This window comes from Oxyura jamaicensis, chromosome 4 (genome assembly GCF_011077185.1).
Source record: "Oxyura jamaicensis isolate SHBP4307 breed ruddy duck chromosome 4, BPBGC_Ojam_1.0, whole genome shotgun sequence".
NCBI lineage: Eukaryota > Metazoa > Chordata > Aves > Anseriformes > Anatidae > Oxyura > Oxyura jamaicensis.
The window spans coordinates 48,982,859-49,008,150 of NC_048896.1; the positions used below are offsets into that span (position 1 = coordinate 48,982,859).

The window sequence follows — 25,292 nt, forward strand, 5'->3', positions numbered from 1 at the left end:
AAAAAAAAAAAAAAAAAAAAAAAAAAAAAAAAAAAAAAAAAAAATCTTTTTGCTTAATACATCTGTTTTTTTGTTGTTTGGTTTTTGGTTTTTATTTCATCCATGGGAGTTCACTGCAATGAAAGACAAGCAGAAGAACAGCTATCACCCTGTTATTCTTTGAGCTTTTATTAACATCAGTATTCAGAAACTGAATTATGGCTTCTGTACAGTACAGTCAGAGGCAGTTTGAAAATGAAGGGTCTGATTCTTCTTCTCAGTGACTCTAGAAGAAATAAAACATTTGTATTGAACTCAGCAGTTTTGGGCCAGTCTGGAGGAGAGAAGAAATAAGTTTCTAAATGTTTGTCTTTATATATTTCTTCTTCTTTCCAATCTGAGAAGAGGCATTAGCATTCCATGTAAACAATGTAAAAGTATGGCTAGCTTGCTTACTATGGCAGAACTAAAGTAAGGCCTGTAAAAAAACAGTTGTGAGTCATGGGCCTCAAAAGGTGAGTGACAACAAGTGGCTGTCCATCCAGTCACAAAACAGAACTGCTGAGTTAAGCACTGCTCTGCAGTGGGAAAGAAAATAACAGAAAATGTTGCATATTTAACTGAGTAGCCTGACTTGAATACAAGAAGTCCACACACAATTAATAGATAGTCTAATTTTAACATGTTGGGTACAGTTGGTGCAGTCATGCCAGATGAAGTGAAAGACAGGAAAAAAACATTTTATCAACTATCAGAAATCTAAATGTAAGAAGACAAAATAAAGAATTGCTGAAAATACCTAAAATTCATGCATTCTGTACGCTTTACAGAAGAGGGGGAGGGGTTACACTTAGAGAATGTACTAATTTAATAAAAAGCTTGTGTCAAAATAGCAGCAAGAAGTTAGAGCTGGCTTCTTCAGTTAGCACCCTTGCTCTGCAGCAGATTGCAAGTCTCAGGGAAATGGTGATGTGTGGACTGTAGTTTGCAGTGCAGGATTTGCAACATATATATATATATATTTCTTTTTACTTTTTTCTTTTTTTTTTTTCCAAAAATCTCATTCTAGAACTTCACAGTGCCATAAAACAGATAGTAACAGAGAATGTAAAAGCCCGGTCTTGAAAAGAGATGCATCTGAATATATTAGAGGACAAATGTTTTGAATAAGAAACAGCAGCAAGTACATGCAAACAAAACCCATATCCAATTAGAGATTAACTTAATCTACTGGAACTGGGGGGCGAGGGGAATGTCAAAAGCTGTGCACATCGGATTATTAGCTCAAGGGACACAAACCCAGGCATGCTAAAAACTTGTTAAAATGCAACTGTTGACAGAGCCTACATTTGTCAGTCTAAATGGGTGATGCCAGAAGGTTGGGTTGGTTAACACATCGCAGTTGCAAAGTTTGTGCAGCTTCCTCTGCTTAGTCTGAGAATCTATTGCTCATAACGCAGAGTTATTGAAATATGTAAACAGTGCCTTTAAGGTAGAGGTAAGGTAGTGTTTTGTTTTGTTTTGTTTTCAAAGCAATAGATGCTCAGGAATATATACCCGCTGCAGGAGTGGTTAGAGACAAAACAGCAGGAGACAGTGGCTGTGAGGATTCATACTGGTGCTGGAGGAGAAGGTGTTTAACATGTGAGGTCATCAGCCTGGCAGCTTGTACCAGCCAGCGTGCAAAGCCCTTTGACTCTACCACTTTTGAGGCTATTTAGGATTCTTTTGCTATTTTTGGCTAGCTAGTGCAGTAGTTGTAACATGGGGCACAGCAGTAGCACGTGAGCTGCACGGAAGGTGGTGAAAGGCCAGCAGCTCAAGCTGCTGCTGCTGCCAGCTTAGGCTTGCAGTGAGAGAGGCTGGAGAAATGGTCCACAAGCCAGGATATGTCTAGGTGTTACATGTGCGTGTGCTGAGTGTGCATGTGTGCCCGTGTATGCATGAGGAAAGTGGGTGGATTGCACTGTCTGCATGCAGAAGAGCAAGAAAGACATTCTGTCCCCTTGGAGCACCTCCAACAGCAAATTCCACATTTGTCTCTGGTAATAACCCAGGGCTCGAAAAGATCTCATCTATAAAGTGCTTCTGCTGGTCAGTTGTGTAAATCCAAGCAACTGAGAACTTGGCACATCCTTCTCCTGTGATATTTTACCGTTCCTAAGGTCTGCTTTGCATAAGTACAAAGAGGAGCACCACAGTGAGGTGCTCTTCAGCTCCCGTTTTTTAACCAGGCTTTCCCTCTCGGGCCCTTAGATAGAAAAGCAGAGCAAAGGCAAACCAAATAAACAGGCAATAAAATACATGATAGAAAAGAGTAAAAGTCAACTGTGCTTTCTTTTCTGCAGCACAGGTGATAGGGAAGAGATACGACTAAAATACAGGTGTGATGCTATCATCTAAAGATTGTAAATGATGCATTAAAGAGAGAAATAGGCTTTGATTTGTGAAAGATTATATGTTCCTGGATTGTGAGCCTATGGCCAAGAATTAAATCTGTCTAGAGATAATTAACTCTGCTTATAAGGCAAATTTGTTTCTGTCACTGATAAAACTAGAGAGAACAGCATGACAATAGTAGTGTCACAAAAGGAGAGTGCAGCCATGCTGTCATTGAAAAGAGCTGTTACATATAAATAATGAATACATATTAAAGATGTTATTTTTTAAGAAGAGAAAAACAAATATTTACATATTTTTTCCTGTGTGTGTGCATATATATATATATCTTCTTTTTAACACAGAGAAGATACAAAATAAGACTTACAGATCTCTGCACTTTGCCCTGTGAGATATATTTAAGCTGTAGGTAAAGCCTTGCTGTAAAAAACATGCAAAGGGACTCTGTGGGAGTCGTTGCCTTCTGGTTGGAGAGGATGAGAACAGTAACGGTGACAGGGTGTTCTAGTACCACTCTCTTTGATTAAATTAGACTGAAGAGAGAGCCTGGCAAAAAATCGAGACGATCGAGCCTGAGAAGCCAGAAGCTTTAGATAGAAGATCATTAAATTCTGTTTTTAAACTTCAGACTCTCTGGATTTTTTCTTCTTCATGAAAAAAGTTAAGCAATTTCATAAAGAAGTCAAATGGGTACTTTGAAAATCTTTAGTGCACATCTTTGACTCCTTCACTTCCTATGTAGATGAAATACAAGGCAAGTCCTGGTATGTTTTTGTTGTTGTTTTTACTGGAATATTTTCCCATTAATGTGGAAAAATGTATGTAAAGAAAAAGAACACTCGTTTTAAAAAAGCAAAGATAAAAGTTGTTTTGAGGGAACACATTTGATTTTATGACTGACTTTCATAAAAGATAACAGCAAAGAAAGTAGAAGAAAGCCTGCAGAACTGCTGCTTTTGGGGGCAAGAAAATTCCATTGCCACAAAGCGGGAAGCTTGATGGCATCAATAATTATTAAAGCAATTTGTGCGCATTTTCCAAATGACTGTGCCTCTGAAAATGGCTAGTTTGCATGTATGCTTTTATGGAGACATATTTTCACACACACACACACACGAAGTTCTGCAGCGGTGGGAGAGTTGCAGACATATAGAAAATCAGTGTCCAGCACCCCTTTATTGCCTTTTATCCAGAGGGATTAAATGGTGTTAAGTCAAAACCAACACTGCTGAGATGTACAACCGAGAAAAAATCAGGACTACTATTTTTCCATATGGATATGCGTTGTAATAGTTTGCCCACTGCTAAGGTGAAAGGATCAATAAACCCCCTCTTGCCCTCTGCAGTGGCAGTGACGTGCTTCTCTCTCTTCTTCAAGCACGGAGAAAACAACATTTGGTACTCTTCTAAGTGCTAATTAAATAGACATTGGGCAATGTTACTGTTTGCCTGTACGTTTTGTCTTCTTGTGCTCAGATGCATAGGGAAAGGAAGGCTCAATGGGTTTTCTGATGCCCTCAGTGATTCCAAATAGCAGCAAGATGGAAAAAGGGCTCTTGGACCTGTCCTGTGGGCTCTGCTAATGCAAAGTGAACAGGCCTATCTGTGCCATCACAGAGGAAAGACATGCTGAGGGAGGCTCTGTTAAGGACCAGGTGAAGTTAACAATCCTTTTTCCTGTGTCCTGCTTTCAGAGGCAGGCCCCTGGGGGACTTAACATCCACCAGAAATGCCCCTGGTGCTACCCAGCCTTCAGCAAGGAGCACAGATGTTTTGAGATCTTCCCTTGAGCTGCTGCTTCCTCTCCTTGCCTCCAACCAAATCAACAAAACTGGTCAAGTTAGAATTTGAATCAGAATAAGATTTTCCCCCGATGAAGAAAGTTTATCAAACTGTACTCTGGTGGGTGAAAGTGCTCTTCTGTACAGACAGAAAGCTCAGACTTCTTCATTTCAGATTCTTGACATAGCCAAGAATCACTGCTGTGATTCCCACTAACCTTCCACCATTACCTTTTACCATTAATAACATATTTCTGGATGACTTGCAGATTTGATGAAAGGAGACCGAGCTTTTGACGTCTGGTCAGCATTGATCTGGCAAATAGGAGGTTGTTACCCTAAGCAATGGCTTTGGCAGCCTGTCAGGGGAGTAGATATCCAGCTAGCTAAATCTTTAATAGATCGCCCTCAACAGAGAGATCAAAGACTGACGTCTACCCTTTTGCCTTTAAAACAGCTCTTGCGGGATGTTGCAGCCAAGGCAGCGTGGGGAAGCCTCCACAGTGACTCACTGCTGTTCTGGCACTGGTTGTAGAGACAGAAATATCACTTCCACCATCCTCCGTCACCTTATTTTTCTCTACGTACATCTCATGAAAGCTGTTTATTTGGTGTTTGTGACACTGGGATTTGGAAGTCTGCACTGCCCAAATGAACAAAAGCCCCATTCACTTGCCTGGCTGCTAGCTGGCTTTCATTGCTGAAGCTGGGACTTTTGATTATACAGCAAAGATCATCTTACACACTCTTGTTTGGAGCAGTGGTATGTGTTCCTCTTAGTATTTTTTATGAATAAGAAAAGCTGTGGCTATATACGAAATGCAGCAGTTCATCGATACCAGCATGGAAAAACTGAATTTGGGATCTCAAATATGAAATGCAGGTGCCCCTGTCCGCCATGTAAGCCGAGCTCTGGACCAGGAGCACAGATGGGTACCATTTGCTTTGTTTTCTGTCACCCAGAGATCCTTTCCTTACTGTTTTTTTGTTTGTTTGTTTTTGTTTTTCCTCTCTGCACATCTTCCTTCCTTAATCTCTTTTTACTTCTTCATGACCTGCTCTAGTCTCCCAATCCTCCTCATTATTTTTCAGGAGTTCAAAATGTGGACAGTTTCTTCTAGGAACTTCGCTAAGGAGATGACAAGTAATGCTAAATGCTGCAGTTGTGTTAGAGCCTGTAATATTTTGACTCTTTGGGCAGAATACCTTGGGGTTATTCTAGTGCGGGTAGCCACATATCATAAATAAGGATTGTTTTCATTCCACTGTTGTCACAAGTCATTTTATTTTCTGTTTATCATTGGATCAAATCCCTTACAAACATCAAGCACCCCGATTCAAAATAATTATTTATCAGCAACTTATTGCCAATTTTTAGCTGTGCTCCTTCAATACCCTCCCCTAATCCAACTCATTTCAAGGAAATTTAAAAATGTGTCCTTATCTTTTCCCAAATGCTTCTATTAATAGGTTTGAGATGTGGGCTAGAATTGATACTCTAGTCCATTTTCTTTAGTAATTTAAACTCCGTCCACTCTCTGCAAGGATGCTAAAAGTGAAACCTGCTTATATGTATGGTCTGAAAGGCTGCAGCTGGTGCAGAAAGGAGTGGCCATCTGTATTTCTCCAAAGATCCGGGATTCTCTGGAGGGATACCAGATGTTTATTTACATAGAAATAGATGAACAAGCCCCCACTTTTTTTTTCCTATTTGACATGTCAGTTGCTGACATTTCAGGTGCCGCTCAGGCCTCCTTCTCTGTCCACATCACTCCCTGTGGCCACGCAGGCAGCTCTCCCAGGAAAGAGGAGGCCTGTGCCCATCACCACGGTGAGAGGAGCTCTCTCTTCTCCCAGGTTGCATCTCCAAATCTGGCTGCTGGGAGAGTGGTCCCCAGCACACCCCAGTCAAGGAAATACCCAGCAACAAAGCTACTGCAGGTATTTTTGCAAGGAAGCAAAGTTCCCACTTTTATCTTGAGTAATTAGTATACTTTAATAGAAAAAGAACCATTTTTGAAACTTCAGGAGCAACACACTCAGAATTCCCTAGGCTATAAATTCAGTATGGTAATTATTTTTGTTGAAGGAAGTGGAGAAATCACCAAGGTCAGTGCTGACCCAAAGAAGGGAAATTACATTTTTATATATAGAATAAGAACATTGTGTCATATATTTTCTCTCTAGAGGAAAAATCTGCTTATAGGCAGTGCAAAACCATCTCCCAGATCCAGGATGGTTGTTTCTTATATTCAATAAACCCCATGGATTTTGAGTTTAGACTCCACTGAGAACAGAATTCACCATGTATAACACTCTTATAATACATATATTGCCATATCATTAATTTCTCCTTTAATCATGCTGTGCTATAGAGTTTTGTTTTGTTGTTTTGTTATTTTTTAATTCCTGTAAATCCTTGTGGAAGGCTGCTTCTAGCTCTTACACCTAGACACCTTCTAATAAGGATGGCCAGAGGGAGATCCTCTTCTTGCAAGTAAATCCTGCCCACACTCTTCCTGTGTGTCCATGGGAAGGGTCATTCCAAATTTTCTGTGGGTTCACCACGTATCTCCATGCAAATAACTCCACTTTTCTGTTATTTACTTCTTCTAAGTGCTCTGGGATAAAAAGATAAAACCTTTAGGGTATTTATTCATTTCTTGTTGCAGCATTAACTTCCTATCTGCAGCTGTTCTCTTAATTACCCTGAAAGTTTCCTGTGGGCTTGTAGGAAAACAAATCCGAGACAGGAAATAAAGTTATTTAAAATAATATAAAAGAGGAAAATGGATGCATATTGTATTCATTTGAAGCATTTGAGGATATGCCTCTGAATATTTCCAGCCTACACCTTATCTCCCTTCATGGTTTTCCTTCATGAAGCCCTTTGTTAATCACAATCCCATTAATCCCTTTAGATTCCCAGAAGGCATCTTCAGACACCAGTTCCACCCACCAGAGCTCCGGACTAGCTCTGGCTTTGCACAGTGTTGCTTTGGTTTTCCATCTGTTCCCTTGGCTCCTTTGGAGATGAAAGCCCTTTGCATGGGATCTGGGGTCCCCACAGCATGGGCGGCCTGGAGCCTGAAAGGACAATGAATTTCAGCTTTTTTGGAACGGAAAGAGAGGCCCAAAGGCGGACCATCGTTTTTTTTGTTGTATACAGGGATGGTGAAGAAGAGCAGAGCCCAAGTCTAGAGCAGTGTCCAACAAAAGGGCTGCAGCCAGGAGCACCCTGGCACTGCAAGGGCAGGGGCCCTTGAATCCGGTGGGCATAGGTCTCTTGGTTAATTAAACAGGAGAATGAGTTAGTCTGTAGCTTCTTTACAAAAATCTCTGAAAGTATGCAAGGAAATGGAGGTCCAAACTGTACTTTACATTTTCTTCGCTGAGCACAAGTTGCAGTCCTATTTCCACTAAGCAGCCAGGGTTCGTGAAATCATTGCCGAGGGGCAAGGGAAAGGGAGGAGGCTGTTGCGCACAGCTCTGCCGTGTGCAGGATGTAATTTTGTGCTGCCTTTATGGGTTCACCACTTGCATTTATTTTTTTTTATCCTTCCCAGGCATTCTTGATTCATCCATAAATGAGCAGCATGATGTGCTGGGTACCAGCACACCTGCTGCTCACCCACGAGGTTATGTACATTTCTTGCTCATCGCATTGTGATGGGGAGCCTTTCCCAACTCTTCATAACTTCTCATCCCTCTTCATATTTTGATTGTGAGAGCAGAAAGGGAGTTTTTCCTCAGTCTCTTCTGCATCTCTTCTTCCCCCGGACTACTGATCTTTGGGCCCTCGCTGCCTCTTCTCTTATTTGTTCCCAGCTTTTGATTTTGGAGAGGGTTGTGGTTGGCTGATGGCTGCTTTTGGCTTCCCAGTGACTTGTACAGCGCTGCCTCTGTAATGAGTGCCGACACCGCACCTGGTTGGGTTGCTGTGCCCTCTGAAGAGGTGGAAGGATTGTCAGCCTGAAGCATAATGAGACGTAGAAGTGGATCAGGCTTTCTTTTGGGTTTAGTTTTAATCCTTTTGTTCCTTAACTAAAATGGAAGCCAGTACTGCAGTTCAGTCAGAGAGGGTACCCAAGGGGGGGAGGGGGGGGGGGGAATAAAATACATAGAACTACAAGGACTCTTTTTGACAGTGTTTACTTACATAATGAAACAGGTCCTTTTTTTGTGTCAAAGTCAGGCAGAGAAGACTTCTGTGCCTCTTCACACTCCTTCTGTGGTGACTCCTCTCCTCTCTACCAACCAAGGGAAGTCTCCTGGCCTTCAGGAGCTGGGACTGGGACTGCTGCTCAGGCACAGACCTGAGTACGCACAGGGCATGGGAGCAGACATTGCCAGAGCTTCATGTCTGCCTGCCACAAGTCACTCCACTTAATGCACTGGAGAAAGCTTCTTTAAAAGCAGCTTCTTGCCATTTTTTGTTGTTGTTGTTGTTGTTAAAATATTCTCAGTACACCTAAGTCGGCCACAAAACGTGATGCCAAACATGCAGAACAATAGCAACAAACAGCCGTGAGAGGCTATGACACATCTCCCCCGGCCTTCTGTTCCTGTACATCGTGGACTGAAAAAAAGGAAAAGAATGGCTTGGGAAGGCTCCCATGTGACCCCTTGTGTCACGTTGTCGCTGTCCTCAGGCCCGCAATAGCTGCACCAGCCACTGAACTGTGTCATTGCATCAGGAACACAGAAATGAGGCACTGTCACCTTGCCTCTGCTCCCCAGATCCCCACGGAGTGGGTGTGGTACATAGGCACGTGTGTATATATATATATATATATTTATATATATGCCAGTAGGTCGATAGCATAACAAAAGAACTCAGTTTATATTTTTATTTTAAAATGTTTAAAATATATTTATTTAAATACATAACACAGAAGCTCATTTATTGTTCTTTCCCTCTCGCCACTCCCCACCCCTCCACTCTGCAAAGGGAATGTAAACACGCTGTTCAAAATTCAGATGCTCTCTGGTGGCTTCCCAGATGTTGGAAGTTCAATAGAATTTTTTTTCCCCCCATAATTTCCTCAGCTTCTTCTAGCAAAGTGCTAAACAACCATTATTCCTTTTTGTCTGCACATTGAGATTCATCTGTAGGCTCTAAACTGCCTCAAAAGTGCTTCAATTTTGCATGAGCGCTAAGCTGGGGACTGGGAAGCATTACCCACTGCTGAAGGCCCAGATCATTAGAAAGAGCATGTAAATCCTCTGAACCAGAAATAAAAAGTGCACAGATTTCCTTTGTGAAGTCTCAACTGCAGCTTTATGTAAAACATGAACCTCTGGCAGGGTGTTTTCCTGGCTCTTGGAAAAAAAAATAATAATAATAAAAAAATCTTTTCTCAGCCACACGTGCCTCAGACAAAAGAAGGGAAAATTGGGCTTTGACCCAAAAGCTGGAGCTGCTCATGCTTTCCTACATGGATAGCCTCTCTTCCTCGTGCTCCCTGTGAGTAACCCTGCTGGTCTGGCAGAGCACTGCTTGGGCACTGCCACCCCGTGATTGGGAGGATTTGGGTCAGGAGGCTTCCACCTTCATTTCTTTCTGCTCCTAGACCTATGTGAGTGCAGAAATGGAGATACCTGTGGCAGAATGTAGTTGTATGCTTGCAGTGAGGTTTTCTTTGGAGTCCTGCTATACCATACCAGAGCATGATTATTACTTTTGTACCAGGAAAAATAAAATAAAAAATAAAAAAAGAAACAGCAACAATAAGCACGTTGTTACATGTGGAAGAGAACAACACATTTTGCAGCAATTTGTGCGTATTAACGAAAAAATGCTAGGAACCAAAAAATAGCTTCCATTAAAAAAAAAAAAAAAATGGGAGGAGGGTTGTTTTTTCTTTGTCTCTTAGTTGTTTATAGGGCGAGAACAAGCAAACCAGTGTAGTTTTAAAGTATTAAACAATATAGAGCAGTGAGGTGCCTAAATTGGTCAGGGAGGAGATGGAAAAGTGTTCTTCACCTACCACAAGGGGACAAGCACGTGGGTCGCCAGCCTGCAGCTCACCTCCACCACGCTGGCAGAGGCCAGGACTTGCATTTGTTTTCCACCAGTGCCCAAGAATTCAGTTTTGAAATCTTTCTTCCATCTTACACAACTCGATCCTTCAGATGTTAATGGGAAAAGAACAAAAAGGCCTTGTTTTTTGCTAAAAGAAAATAAAACCCAAACAGGATGTTCATTCTTTAATTCCAGTTCAAAGTAAAATCCCTCTGAAGACAGCCCTTTGTAATTTCTGTGGGAGTGCGTAAGTCAGTTAACAAGTAGTGGGGGAACTAGCATTTCAGCTTAATGCACTGCTACTGGTTGGTAATTAGATGCCACAGCAAACTAGTGCAAACTTGATGTAGGTTTTAACGCAGACTTGACTTTATTAGGCAATTACCTTCATCTGTATTAATTTGAGTTAAGGAGGTATAGAAAGTTATGGAGAGAGCTCAAATAGCTGGAAACCTTTAATTTAAATGCTTGAGCTAATATTTATGGCAAATTGTTTGTAATCTTCCTGCAGTCATTTCATACCGCTAGCCAACCACCATTTAGGGAAAAGCGGTACTGAGGCAAAAACAGGTGCATGCAATCACAGTGTGAAGGATTACCAAGTGGAAAAGCTGTTTGCTTTTTAAAAATATCTCTACATATCTATCTGTCTATCCATCTTTTGTTAAGACTGCCACTACTCCACATAGAAAATAAGATATAGGCAAAGTGTGCCGTTATGCAATCATCTCTGTCCCATTAGGATGCACAGAGTACATTTTTCTCAGCAAGAACTTTAATATGTGAGGCTGTTCTTCTTGTGCATAGCCTATTTATTCATTTTAAAAGACCAAATTCCACAGCATAAGTACTCTGATGTTTTGGGGCAGAATTACTCCATGACTGTGAGAGATATGTCTCTGCAAGAGGATAAATGAATTCCATTCTGACAGAGGACTGATTTTACGTCTTCCTTTGTAAAAAGGTTATTTTAACAAGGGAAGTGATAAGCCCTCTCCTGCAGAGACAGGTTGTTTATAGCACCTGTGATGAGCAATTACATAAATCAGATAGCTCATTGTGGACTATCACTAGATCATCATTCTTGGCTTTGGTCGTCTAAGTTTTACCATCAGAGGAGAATGTAACGACAAAGGACTGCACAATGAGACAGGAGTCTGCGTACCTTTTAGTAAGTTTGGTTGCAGTCATACCACTTTGGTGCATAGGCTTGCCCACTTTCACCAAAAAAAAAAAAAAATATGAGGCTGTTTTAAGGAATTTTGGATGAAGCTTTGTGTATGAAATGTAAGGCAGATGGGGACTGTGAGAACTAAAAATGCTTTCATCCTTTTTGCCAAATCCTGTGCAGATGATCCAGCCCCTTCTGAAAGGATCGAAAAACTGCTGTTTTATTTTTTGGTTTCAGGATTCTCCTTCCACCTTTGTCTTGCTTTGAAGAGCATGAATACGCATGTTATTAAAATATGCACTGCCTGAGCAACTTCCAGACGGCATTCTTTCACTCACCTCTCCTATTGCTAATGGATAGAAAAGGGAACCGTGAGTCAGAAAGCATGGGCTGCTTCAGACTGGCACTGATTTCTCTGAAGACTGAGCAAACCACAGTCTCTAGGCTGAGCATCTGAATCGCATACATGGGTGCACACCATGTTTTGCTAAATGTAACCACAGGATTGCATGCCATAAAAAGGGATCATGTGGCAGCACGTGTGGCTTGCACATGCAGAGGAATCCCCTACCCCATAGCTGTTTTACTACTGACTCCCCAGAGCCTTGTCTCTGACCTCACCAAACACACTCCCTGACCACTGTTTCCCCGCTACAGAGCAGGAAGGGGAGGAATCTGGGGGGAAAAAATATCTGAATATTCATTTACAGAGAAAATAAATTATCCATTCTGTTTCTAGGAGTTTGAAAGTGCAGTTTTGTCTTGTGACTAAATAGCTCCTGTTTAGTGTTGTGCCAGAGGGTCAGAGACATGCCAATATAACGCTTCCACACAAATTGCTCTGTCGAAGTCCTGAGGAATATTTTCACACATGCGGGGCATTAATATCAAGTGCCAAACATTTACGGCAGCCAAAGTATATCCACATAATTTCTTGGCAAAGTGATGACCAAGGAGGTGAGGATACTAACTCTGTGGCCTGAACTGACTCCAGGCTGGATAATTACATTTAATTAATTGCTAATAATCTGATGTTTCAGATATTTGCAGTGATCATTTCTCATCATAAGCAGTCCTATGCAGTTGCAGAACCTTTTGAGACGTTTTTGTTTCCCTCTGGAAAGAAATTACTCTGATTGGCATATCTGCTCCTCCTAAAATCATTGGGAAATTTGCCAATTACTTCAGTGGGTGCAATATGGAACCCCTGAGTTATTATTGCACTTACTAATAATGTACCATAATATCATACAATTACATTACATTTGCATACATTAAAAACAATAACATTTCTGCCTCTGAAGACCAGATAATCTACCTCACAGTTTGTATAGCCAGCTAATAAGTTAAGCACTTAGGGACCGTGTGAATGGAGTGTGTCTGTGCGTGATTGTGTTTCTAGGATAGAGCTTATAATAAAATAGTATGTATATAAGCCACAATTCCCTCCTCGCTCTTTCTTTTGCTCCAGGAGGGGTAGTAATTTTATTTCCATGTATACCCTCAGCCAGTGCCTCTCCTCCGTGCTCATTTAGCTGCATGCATTAGCAGTAGGCAGATTGAGCACGGCTCCCATCACCCTCTGCCTCGTTCCACCCATTAATCCCTCATTAACGTGCAAATACAGAAATAAGCAAAGTTCTGGTTCCTTCCTACTCCTTTTCAGGGCCCTACTTGTATTAGCCCCAGAGATACATTTATTTTATTGAAATGAGTAATTGCATATGTTGTGCTACTAAATATGCAAAATTTTCACACATGGAGAAATCCTCCCTATTTAATTCATGGGATGTCATCACAGATTGATTATGCCAACACTCTGAGCCTTATTATAAGCTATCCTCTGCCCTCACTTGGACAGAAAACTGTTAGGGGTAGGAAGATCTTTTAGACCAATTTATTTAGTCTCCTAAAGGCTACAGGGTTTTGGACCTCTCTTGAGGGAAATTCCACCAACGTAATGTCTTTTTCTGGTGCCAGGTTTAAGTAAATGTTTCAAAACAGTCTGATCGGTGTGTATAAATAGCCCTGGCCTTGAGCAACCTCTCTAACATCTTTTGTAACCCAGCTGATCCAGATCTGAATACTCAGGACCAGGAGAAGACAGCAACTATTTTTGATTTTATTTTTTTCCTGAGATTTTTTTCACTTTCTCGTACTCAATTTTTTAAAACTTCTTACATTGCTGTTCTTTTGGGAATTCTGCAGTTATTCAGAAAAGAAACGCTTATGCAGAAAGAGCCCAGCAACCCAGAAATGCATTTTTAAGTATTTGTGTTTTTTTAGTGCACAACCTTAAGATACAATTACCGTTTATTTTGGAGAATTGCTTTAAATTACTTTGATTTTCTGCATTTTTGTTTTAAAGCTCCCCTCTTCACAATCTTCTTGTTGCCAGAAATAAGGTGTTGATAATTAGACCAAATATCCTCACATATCTCTGTTCATACCCAAAATCCAGATGGGCTGCAAGTGGCTACGGAAACAGTTCTCAGTTTGTTGAATGCAAATCAAGTCTGGACAGTGCAAGCAAATGCTTTTCCTGTCAAATTCTAGCTATTTGTCACACTGAGAGTAGGAGTTAGAAGTCCTATACTGATGCTCTTTGTGGATTTATATGCATTATAAGGGACCTGTTAAGCACTCTAGCTGCCCACATTTCTGTTGTCTCCCTTCAACTGTGTTTATTATTGCATTGCTTCAAAACAGGAAGGACCTGACTTCTTGCAGATAGTGGCACCACCTAAGCAATTATATTAATCCCGGAGTTTAGCAGCATTGTAAGAAAACAGTGTCAAGTACACTGCATAATTTCACCGGCTGTGTAGCTTAGCCACATGAAGAACTAGACTGAGAAATTCAATATATTTCTAGTAAAGAAGGTAAAGTAGAGGAGATATTCTTTGTGAAAGAGTGTCATTTTGTTACTTATCACTGTGGCAAAGTAGAGTGAAAGGGGTAAAATGAAGATGACTGTTTGAAGTCATTATACCAGGGCTGTCCTACGCTAGCTCCACACGCGTGGTGTATAAGCGATACACTCCTGAATGAAAGCAGACAGCCTGCACCAGCTCCTCTATGAAATCTGATGTACAGCAATATGTCAGCTGGTAACGAGGCAGTTGCTACCTGAGGTATCGCTGCAAATTCCTTTTTTTGTAACCTAGCCTAGAAAGAGATTTTCTATTAGGGTTTACACTGAAGTGTGTTAGCAGAAGGAAGGGGATTGTGATTTAAGGCAACAAGGGAAGTGTATCCCCCTGTGCATGCCCCAGAGGCTGAGGTTGGCGAGATGTTCCTCCTAAATCATCACTGCTGTTTGTACGATGTGGTACCTAGGGGCAATGCTGGGAAGGAGTGGTCAAATCGGCCTTCCAGCGTGTCAAAACGGCATCGAGTCCAGGATGATTCTCTTACAAATGCCTCATATGCCTACTGTGGCACAAGGAACAAATCGACGAAGCAGAGGTATCACTGTGGTAATTCCTACCTTTGTCCCCCTCAGTTCTGGCCATTGTTCGTTACATCCCAGGTGATCCCATGGAGCCACCAACTATGCCATCAAAAAGCTATGCACCTGTTTGGCCATGGCACAACTGTCAATACCACTCAAAGTCCGCATGTCAAATGACTTGGAATAACCCAAAACCAGTCAGAACTTCGTGGCTGTCTCAAAAGACAGTACCCAGAATAAGTTGTTATTCTAAATTAGAAAACATCTCTGGGAATCAAAGATAAAAGTTCTTGCTGGTATGATCGGAGGGAGCTGTTTTATGCATGGCTTCGTACCTCCAATAGACTATCAGAGAACTGTGTTTGTGTCCTAAATGTTAAGAATTATTTCATAATCATTATTAGCCAGTACTGTCGTTACGAGCCTGCTTGCTTCAGCCCCCGGGTTAGAGTCCACTGCTCCATCACACTGTTATAATCAGCCTTATTGCAGAAACATAAAACTGTAACCTTCTCAGGCTGCCCGAGCTAGTGCTGTAAGAACTGGGAATAAACTGAAGTAATCTTTAGGCCAGCAGCAGTTGTACTGGGAAAATATAACCATTTTTATGCATGTAATGTACATGCTCCCTCCCCACCCTCTTCATGTTCTTCTCAATGGGACAAAAGCTATCCTCAGACCCCTTTTGCAGTCAAATTAGCTCATCAAAGCAGAACAAGCTTATAACATAGTGTTCGCTGCATATCAAGTGTCCACACACTGCTTTGATTTCCATACTTGGGACTACAGTTGCTATGTTCTGAGTATTTCATTTCAAGGGGGAAAGCTATTAGGTGTTTCCCCCCCCCTAAAGCCAGTGATTATTCGATGGCTGAAGATGTCAAAGATAAGGGAGCACATTGTGCTACACAGGCAGAAGCCTTCACGGTACAAATACCTCCTTGTGATCATGTGCAGGACTCAAAGGGCTCAGGTCCATGCTCGGCAGCAGGGCTCAAAACCCACCCTTTGGTGTTCGGTGATGGGGACAAACTGAACAGGCTGTGGGTGATCCAAGGATCTCTTAATTCAGTTTCCTGGCAATTCTGGAAGGAAAGGGAAAATCGGTCCCACTATACAAGATATTTACATGTGGAATTTATATATTCAAGGCTGTTCGTGAGAGTGCAGTTTTGAAAAGGTGGTGGTCCTTTCTGCAAGCAGAGGCATGTTAGAAGTTTGTTGGTGCTTTGGCATCAGCAACAAAGATCACATACATTGACAAGGGGTGCAGGCACCTCCTTTTTCTCCTTTCCCCCAGTATCTTGGCAGGAATTAAGAGCATTTTGGCTAGGCTGTGCGTTTTGAGGCAGAAAAAGAGGATGTGTTGGTATGAAACACAGTGGTGGTCATTAGAAGATCAGTGCGTTACCAGTGATTCCTGCAGTGGTGTCTGAGACACTGCAACGCTTCCTCACACTTCGAAAAGCAAAACCGTTTCCCAACAGAGAGCACTGTGTGGGAAATGTGGCCAAATGTTGGTCTGCTGGTAGGGATAGGGAGCGGGGGTGGCTGTGGGTTTAAGGGTTGCGCTGAGATGCATCATGGAGGGTATGGCCAAGGAGGCTGTCAGGCACTGAAGCACGTAATAAATGCCTTTTGACTGACAACTTGCTATAACCATGGTGCAGCACTTGTGCCGATCATTACAAGCACTGGGACATTTTCTACAGTGGCAAAATCCCTTCTCCTGTGCAGTGCAGTATCAGAGCAAGCAGGACTTCTCCCTGTGGTGTATCTGTCTAGCAAAAGGGGGCGAACTATACAGGTTGAATGAGTCTATAGTTTTATGATATTCATATGAAAATAAAATGGGGCTGGATCGTCACTAGATGTAAATCCTGTGGACATGATACTATGCATATCAGCTGAGGTGCTGGTCCTTTTGTCCATCGTGTACCAGACACATGGTACATGATAAAAGTCAGATCGCAGTGATTGTTATTCACTCACCCACTTCTCATATTATGCAGACAAACTGTTGCTTTTCATCCTTCATATTCTTATGACAATTTAACTGAGGGATTGATAGAGCATCACAAGGTCCCACAACTTTGCAAGCAGACTTCTGCTCCTTCCTTCCTCTGAACATGACACTGACTGGCAGTCCTTGTGCCCTGGCAGGTCTGATTGTCCGAGAAGTAAGCATCGAGATTTCCCGCCAGCAAGTGGAGGAGCTCTTCGGGCCAGAAGACTATTGGTGCCAGTGCGTCGCCTGGAGCTCTGCCGGCACCACCAAGAGCCGGAAAGCCTACGTCCGCATCGCATGTGAGTGTCTAGACAGTGGTGTGTGGGTGAGGGAAAGCGGAGCCTCCGCCATTTGGGAGAGAGATTTTGGTTCCCACCTACTGGGCTTTGCATTTTGTGCAGTTGTTGATGTGTACTAACTTCACCTTCGGAAGCAAGCATAAAAAAATCAGTTGTCCTGCTCTTAAGAGCAAGGAAGTCTTCAAAGCCAGGCTGGATGGGGCTTTCAGCAACCTGATCTAGTGGGAGGTGTCCCTGCCCGTGGCGGGGGGGGGGTGTTGGAGCAGATGATCTCTAAGGTTTCCTTCCAACCCAGACCGTTCCATGGTTCTGCTATTCTGAAATCTCATTTTTCTCCTTTGTGTGTGGGGAAAGCAGCAAACCTGTATTTCCTATGAACAGCAATTACATGTCTCAAAAAAAGTGGCTGAAGCAAATGGATAGGAATATTGTCAAAACAAGCTCTGAAATAAGGTGTCAATTGTATCTCTGCCATCACATAGTAATGCTGCTGTTGCTCAACAAAGAAAAAAGTATGTATTTAGCATATCACATAACCAGGTTGGTAAGATCGCAAGCAGTCATCTCAGCCCTAATATTTCATTATTGTTATTCATGGTTACTAACCTCCGTATTTCTTATGAGCCACTCCCAGCTTAGACTCCAAGAACCCAGGGCAGCCAGTTCACTGAAACCAGATCTTCATTTGACTGTACAAATATTTAATGTTCATTAATTTTCAAAGAGGTGCTTTTCTTTTTAATAGAGTAGTCACGCTGGGGACTCCTGTTTCTCTTTCACATTATGAAATCCTGTTTTGTAAAATGTGAACAAAATATTGCATCTGGAATTGTATTTCTTCATCCATTTTCACCTCAGCAAAAACACATTTTATAACAAAAGGTCATTAGAAGCTGGGTTTGCAGTACACTTACATTTCCTGCACTAGTCCTAAGAATTTATAATGAAAATAGAGAAGTCTTCCAGCTGAATAAAGCTTTTCACAGACACATTAGAGGGAGGACTAGGATGACTCTTGTTTAAAGGTCTCCATTTATTCTCCTTTTGTTCTTGTGAAAATCCTCTAAGAGTAGCTACCTCCGTGTAAATATCCAGACACACATCAAGAAGGTTAAATTTAAATACACATTTTTAAATGTGTACTGCAAGTAACTGACTGGAAATAAAAGACCTGTACCTTTGAGTACAGGACTAGCCTCAGAGAGGAACTTCTCCAAGGTTAAAGGAAATTAAAAGTATTGTACGTGTTCATCCAGCAAAATTAGAAATGCCATTACATATGTGCATAGTGTTTTCCCATGCCAGCGAACCTTTCAAGACTTTGGGCATTTTCTTTTTGTGTACTGAAACAAAAGAGCAATTCCTTTTTTTTTTTTTTTTTTTTTTTGGTCTACCAAGCACTTCAGGGAGGCTTAGCAATGTTTGAACAGTTTTTTTTTAGATTATGAGCTCTATGTTAACTCATTAAGTCGATTTTCATGTCCTGCCAGTAAGCCTATGACAGATGACCATTGAATTAATGCAGTTTACAAGTCAAAGTGTATTTCACTTGATGGTTAAGTAACGTCTGTGTACTTCCATACCTATGCACTTTGTTTTTATATATAGCACATAATTATTGTATGCACATGGAAGTTATTTTATATCAATTGACATTTCTTCCCAGGTGTCCAAATTTCTATTGAAGATGCTCATAATACAGAGTTTGCTTCTTTTTCTTACCAAATTGTGGAAATAGGTGAACAATCACTTTAGTGATTTTTGCAGTGTCCTGGGGTTTCTTTTAGAACAGTCTAATTAAAGAAATTCCAGGGAGTGTTATCTGCTTGTCACTCAAACACAGCTTTGTATTTTAGTGGAGATTTTTTCTTTTGTTCCTGAGTTTGGGATTCTTGGTCAGCTTTGACTAGGCAAGTCACTTTCACTCCTTGGGATTAGGAGTTGAAGTGTCAGGCTGTCAATCTACAGGCTTTTGAACAGCTGCAGAGGCACCTTCACTGCAAAACTACCTATTTCTAATTTCACAGATTTCTATAAATTTCTCAGGTAACTTGGGACTATTCTCTTAGGAATTCAGACATATAAACAGGGATGTATACCTCCCTTGTGTGATGTCATTTTGTCTGCAAGATCACTATTTTAGCTGGGGGCTCAGATATACTGGTATTTATCAATACTCACAGCCTTGATACCAAAGGACTGAATATGGACTGTCAATACAATTGTTGTTCCCTACCTAAACTTTAAACACAGCTGAAAAGTCTGCTGATGGTTACACAATGTTCCATGAGACAGGAAGGTAAGGCAGGGTTCATGCAGTATTTATGAATCTGGTCCAAAATTTAGGAGAGGCAGAAGAGCCCAGCTCTCCAGCTCTGCCTGCATCTGTAGTTGCATGCTTATGTCAAAGATGCAGTCTTCACTTTTAATTCATACAAAAAGTGAACACTGATATCTTTGGCAAAAGTGAGGAGTGAATGGAGCATGTAAAGTGCTCTGTTTAATTTATTATTAAATTTGATATTATTTATTTATTTATTTATTCTTTTCTTGTTTAATTTATTGTGTATTTTAATATCTGAACATGGTGATTTCATCTCAACATGTACAACTGTAGCATAACTAGCCATTCCTATCACATTAAGAAAAAAAATCTTTTCTCCCTCTCCCTCTTCCTTTCCTTTTCCCCGTTTTCCTTCTCCTTCTCTTCTTTCTCTCCTTTCTCCCTTATGACCACTGGTCTTATTCAGGAATTGCTGTGTCGTCTCAAGGACTGGAGCAGCACTCCATTAAAACAAACAAAAAATAATAGCATTCAACATCTCTGTTCACTGAGCGTGTAATAGAATTAACTGAAAAGTAATTTGAAAGTGTGAAAAATGTGCATCCTGGAAAAGTGGCTTGTATTTGTTTAATGCAGGGTCAGGCATGTGTCAGAAAGTACATAACAACCTAGTCAATGAAAGTTCTCTATGAAAATCAATTGCAACATCTCTCTAGCCAAGTAAAGAGCCTCCGTTATTCAGGAAGGGAGTAATCTATAAATACGGAGTGAAGATTCTGCTGCATTTCAAAGGCTGCACGTGCTAGCCATAGTAATAAGAAGAGGCCAATCCAAGCCAACAACCTGGCTCCCCAAAGTGTTTGGGGCATTTAATGGCATCTCACCACTGCACTCCTGGCCCTCCTGTATGCTCCCTTCTGGGCAGGCCGTTTCTGAAAAGGAGCAGCACGACAGGTGATAGAAACATCATTATTTTCAGCTTCTTTCATATGCCATGGAATTCATCTTCCTGAGGCGCTGGGCTCCCCATGAGGGTTGGAGCTGAGCATTTTGTCCTCTTGAATTAGCAGATTTGCTGGGATTCATTTTCACTCTGCCATTCTTGATAGCTCCCTAACCAACAAAAGCGGGGACTCTTTATGTACATCTTGGTGGAGCTGGAAAAATATAAGATTGTTGTCTGAGATACTGGCCTATGAAAGTGCTAAAATGCATTTCCTTCATGTTCATACATTTCTTCTTTATTCTAAGCACATGTAGTCAGGTGCATTGGAGTCACTAACAGGTTTTGATACAGTTCTTCTGCTCAATTTAAACAAATGGACAGAGGAAGGATGAAGTTTGGGTAGCTTTCTCTTTGGCTTTAAAAAAAAAAAAAATCAAGCCCAATATAAAGTTTTAATGTGAATTTTATGTAACAAGGCTGATGTCATTTAACAGGTAAACCTAACTGGGCACAATTCCTGTTTTAAGGATGAATGATGCCTGAGCGTGTGTGAGCAAGAGCAGAGTTAAACCCACTAGAAAATACATCTGATAAAGACTAAAGAGTAGCCTCAGGATTTGACCTAATTTTTAGATCAGATAATAACAGGGTGGCTAAGACAAATTGCTTTGAGCCCATGTGCGCAAAGCAGCCTCACTTTTCATTTGCTCCAGTTTTGTGTTGGTGTAGCCTCACTGACTTCATGACGTTAACCAAGGCTGTCCTTGAGAAAATATAGTGAGAATATAAGCCCTAAATCTGCTGCCAGGTTTTGGATTTGTTGAAAACAAGTAAGAAAATAACAGCTTTTTCTGTAACTTCTGTTGAATGATCTTTTTTTGGTGTAATGAATCTGGAGAGTCTCTTCTTTTCTCTTAGTCATTATCCTAAAATCAAAGTTTAAAAAAGGAAGGAAGGAAGGAAGGAAGGAAGGAAGGAAGGAAGGAAGGAAGGAAGGAAGGAAGGAAGGAAGGGAGGGAGGAAGGGAGGAAGGAAGGAAGGGAGGAAGGGAGGGAGGGATCTTATTTTTCATTTTTAAAGTATCATTTTAAAAAGCCCTGATGTAGTAAGGAACTGCACTAGTTAATCTTTTGTATAATTTCATATTAGTTTACTGGCTACTTATCTAGACGCCTTTTTTTCCCCAGACACTTTTTCAAAGGAATATAGCTAATATATTCATGTCAGATGCTGTATACTGATAAGATAAATGTGGTACAGAGAAGTAGACTAGTTTACCTGATCGTTTATCTCCGCTTACAAGGGGTATGCAGTCATACAAAGAAACAGATATAAAATAATAATAATAATAAAAATCGCAGATTCATTACTGACTGGCAGTTATCTCATCTTTTAGTATTGGGGCTGCAGTGCCTTTCTTCCCCCTGCCTTCACACAACTAAACCAGGCAACATTATGAGCATGTGCTCCTGTAGCCACCCAAGGCTTTTGCTGGCTACACCAAAACATGCATTCTGTAGCCACCAACGCATATTGCAATAGATATAAATTTGGTGCACAGCAGGATCAAGAGTGAGAGCTGGGAAGGATAACACTTGAAAGTTTTAATAGGAAGGCATGTCCAGGACGTGCCCTATTAAAAACAGCAACGAGAGAATGCTTTGTGCATTTTGGTAAGGGAGTTAGCAGAGATAGGACCTTAATTTCTTCTCTGTGGACCATTTCAGTTACTCCTAATCAATATCTGCTTCTTGTAGTTAATGAGGGGATAACTGCATTGCGTGGTCTGGAGCTGAGACTGCTGAAGAAACAACGTCAGATCATGGAAGGGGCAGCACGGGAGTTAACTGAGCATTTAACATACTTCGTACAGTAACTCTGCTTTCCCTCTTCACAGGCTTGTTTGTCTACTGCTTCCCAAATTATCAGGCATGACCAATTCTCAAACTTAAGGATGCAATTGCAGCAGTAATAAATACACATAAATAAGCAATACAAATGCCATAAATACAAATCACATTGTTCTGTAATGAAGACTTAAGGTTTTATAAATTAAGATGGACATTCACTTCATTGTTAGTGTTGTTTAAAAACCAAAAGAACCCCTTTACTAAATGTATATGGATTTAAATCCCCTAGCAGGCGCCTTGAGAATATCCTATGCTAACATGCCCAAGAAATGATCATCTTTCAGTGGAGTCTGTTTAGTGAGTGATGATGAAACATGGATGCAATCAAGAAGTTAACAAAAGTTTGTGTACATTTTGGTCATGATGAGACATCTATGTGAGTCAGAGTAGCATATTAGAAGAGCAACAACAACAAAATACCATGTTTATATCTGTTGTTTGCTGTTTTACTGTTTCAGTGTTTTAAATTCAATTCTACCTGTAAATTGTAATGTACACTTGGTGTTTGTAATGTCTGTCTTCAGAGCATTTAGTTCATCTGTCATCTAGAGCCAGTTGAGGTGTCATTTGAGCTTCACATTTAGATTTTCTTGAAAAACGAGGAATTTAGATCCCGTCTTCAATAACCAAATAAAGTAATGAACAGCGTTAAGTGTATAAGTTAGTTCTCAGGTTAAGCTTACAAAATAAAACAAGAAATATCTAGCTATCAAGTAAAAATATAAGAGGAGGAGAAGGGTGTGATCGATGCGTGCCTGGGAACCCATCTGCTCAGTGAATTCTTTATGAAGTGGGCTTGCTTGAATTTTTTACAGTTGTACCAATATCAAACGTGTTGAGTGGGTGCTTCATTATAGACGTAGCCCACATGGAAGCGGTGTTGTAAAAGGCTGTTTTGTCTTACCAGCACCTGGCTGAGAGCTGAAGGGGGAGGAATGGGACAAATGATTTTTCAGCAGGTGTGCAGGCGGTGGATGAGGCTCCAAGCAGCTGCCAAGGGTAAGTGTTATCCCCAGCTGGCTGAAGATGCCATCAGCAGAATGAGGGTCTGGCAGGTGTGCATCTCCCATTTGCTCAGGCTATGAGTACATAGTGAATAACAGAGGACAGCGGGTCATAGGATCAAGCAAAGCATCTTACAGGTGGTAGCCCAGCAAGTGAGGGGTGTTTGTCAACTTGTTCAGTACCTGAGGTCAGCAGATGTAGTGTCCTGCGTCCCCAAAATATGTGGTGCTCTTCCAAGTAGTCTTCCTCTGTTCCCATCAGCTGGGATGTGAAAGTTGGTGTGGCTTCTTGGCCACATGAGATGACAGCCAGATGACAGACTGAACTAGAAGCAAGCTCAGCTCAAGCCATGAGGTGCCACGTCCTTGGAAAGGGGGAATCTTCTTCATCTTTGCTGCTCCTCTCCAGTACGAGAAGGTGGCTGGGGCAGCCTTACAGTGCTGAGACATGTGCCAGATTTGAGCAGTCCCTCCAGAGAAGAAAGGAGCATCACAGAGTTGTGCACCAAATACAAAAACGGAGTTTTGAGGTGTTGATTCCCATCCCCAGTTCCAGGTATTGATGCTTGGGCCAGCTGCAAGCACAGCCCAGTTTAGTTTCAATCTCATCCCACAAGCAGCAAGGCACAGAAGTGTGCCCTGCGAGGGAAGTCAGCTTTGATCGATGCCCAGCATGTGTCTGATACAGCAGGGGACTCTGCAGAGAGAGGCACCCCATTTACAACTGACGGAGGTTTCAGGGGGATCCCCTGGGCTGATGACACCCTTGTGACAGTCTCAGTGGAAGTCTGGTTTGATCTAATTAACAACAAAGAGCTGAAACCACACAAGGACAAAATGAAAGAAAAGAGAATTTTTATATATAACCTTTCTATCACTTACCCACCAGTGTGACTGAGCATGACAAAGATTGTAAATTCAGCTGTGAACAGAAGAGAGACAATGAAGTATGTCTCATAGCACATGGTTTCTTACATTTGGATTGCAGTTCAGTCTCTAATGTTTTGTTTTTTTTTTTTAGGAAAAACAAAAAAGGGTTTCTCAGCACCACAGAAAGTGATGGAAGAGGAACGGGCCAGTTTTACAATATTATTCATGTTTTTCTAACTCAGCACCAATCAATCATCTATGTTTGGGAAATAAGTGCAGTGACATATGTTTTTCCAAGCACATGGATCCTCTTTCATTACACAGAACATCAGTGGTGTTTTCCCACTCTTTTTCCACAATTATTTTTCTGTTTGGGCACTTCTTATTGGTCTGGATAAAATTAAAACAGCATTGAATCTTGCCTCTTGACAACACTCTCAGCAAGAGGAGGTAGACTTGGATTAGAGAGCTTGGCTACCTATTGATGTACTCATAACAGTTAAAAAAAATGCCAAGCCTTATTCCCCCTTTTCAAGTGTTTTATCTGCATTTTTTGCACATAGTACATTTGGTTTTAAATGGATGCCTATATGTACTGCCTGGAAGAAGTAAACTGTCATATATATGTACTCCTTGTGAAGGTCTTTTCATATTCTTAAAAACTTGTTTCTCTGACAACAGACATCAAATGTATGTTCTTCTCTCAACGGGCATAGCTAACAGGAAAGTTGGATAAAAAATAATGTGGCTTTTCTTTTCGTATTCTTAAAGCTTGCTTGTTTTTTGAAATATATTTATAGAAGGAAAGTTGGAGTTACTAGAAGGAGCAGAGAATAAAGAGTCTTTAAGGTCTACCAAGGGCAGAAATCCATCTTTCTCTGACAGTAATGCGGCATTGTTCTGTTCATTTCTGGTTTACATCTAATTCCTGTCTGACAAGTGTCCGTTTTTCATTCTCATTCATTAGTCACCCTTGCATTAGCACTGACTTGAAGGCATCTGACCTGCCTCTTATCACGTTTCTCAGAAATGATAAAAGATATCCTTAAAGTTTTACCCACCCACCCATCACAGCAAAATACAGAGCAACAGAAAGGAGATAAAATACATTTGGGAAAAGAAAAGAAAAGAAAAGAAAAGAAAAGAAAAGAAAAGAAAAGA

General features: G+C 41.1%; 1 protein-coding gene across 2 annotated transcripts in view; it reads left to right on the forward strand.

Moving 5' to 3' along the window:
• The window catches only part of UNC5C (unc-5 netrin receptor C), a 239,866-nt gene that overhangs the window by 155,467 nt on the left and 59,107 nt on the right, over window positions 1-25,292 (forward strand). For both annotated transcript variants that reach the window (XM_035324370.1, XM_035324371.1), the window contains exon 3: window positions 16,974-17,117. In XM_035324370.1, coding sequence (XP_035180261.1) covers window positions 16,974-17,117 — 144 coding nt within the window. The remainder of the gene's footprint in view (window positions 1-16,973; window positions 17,118-25,292) is intronic.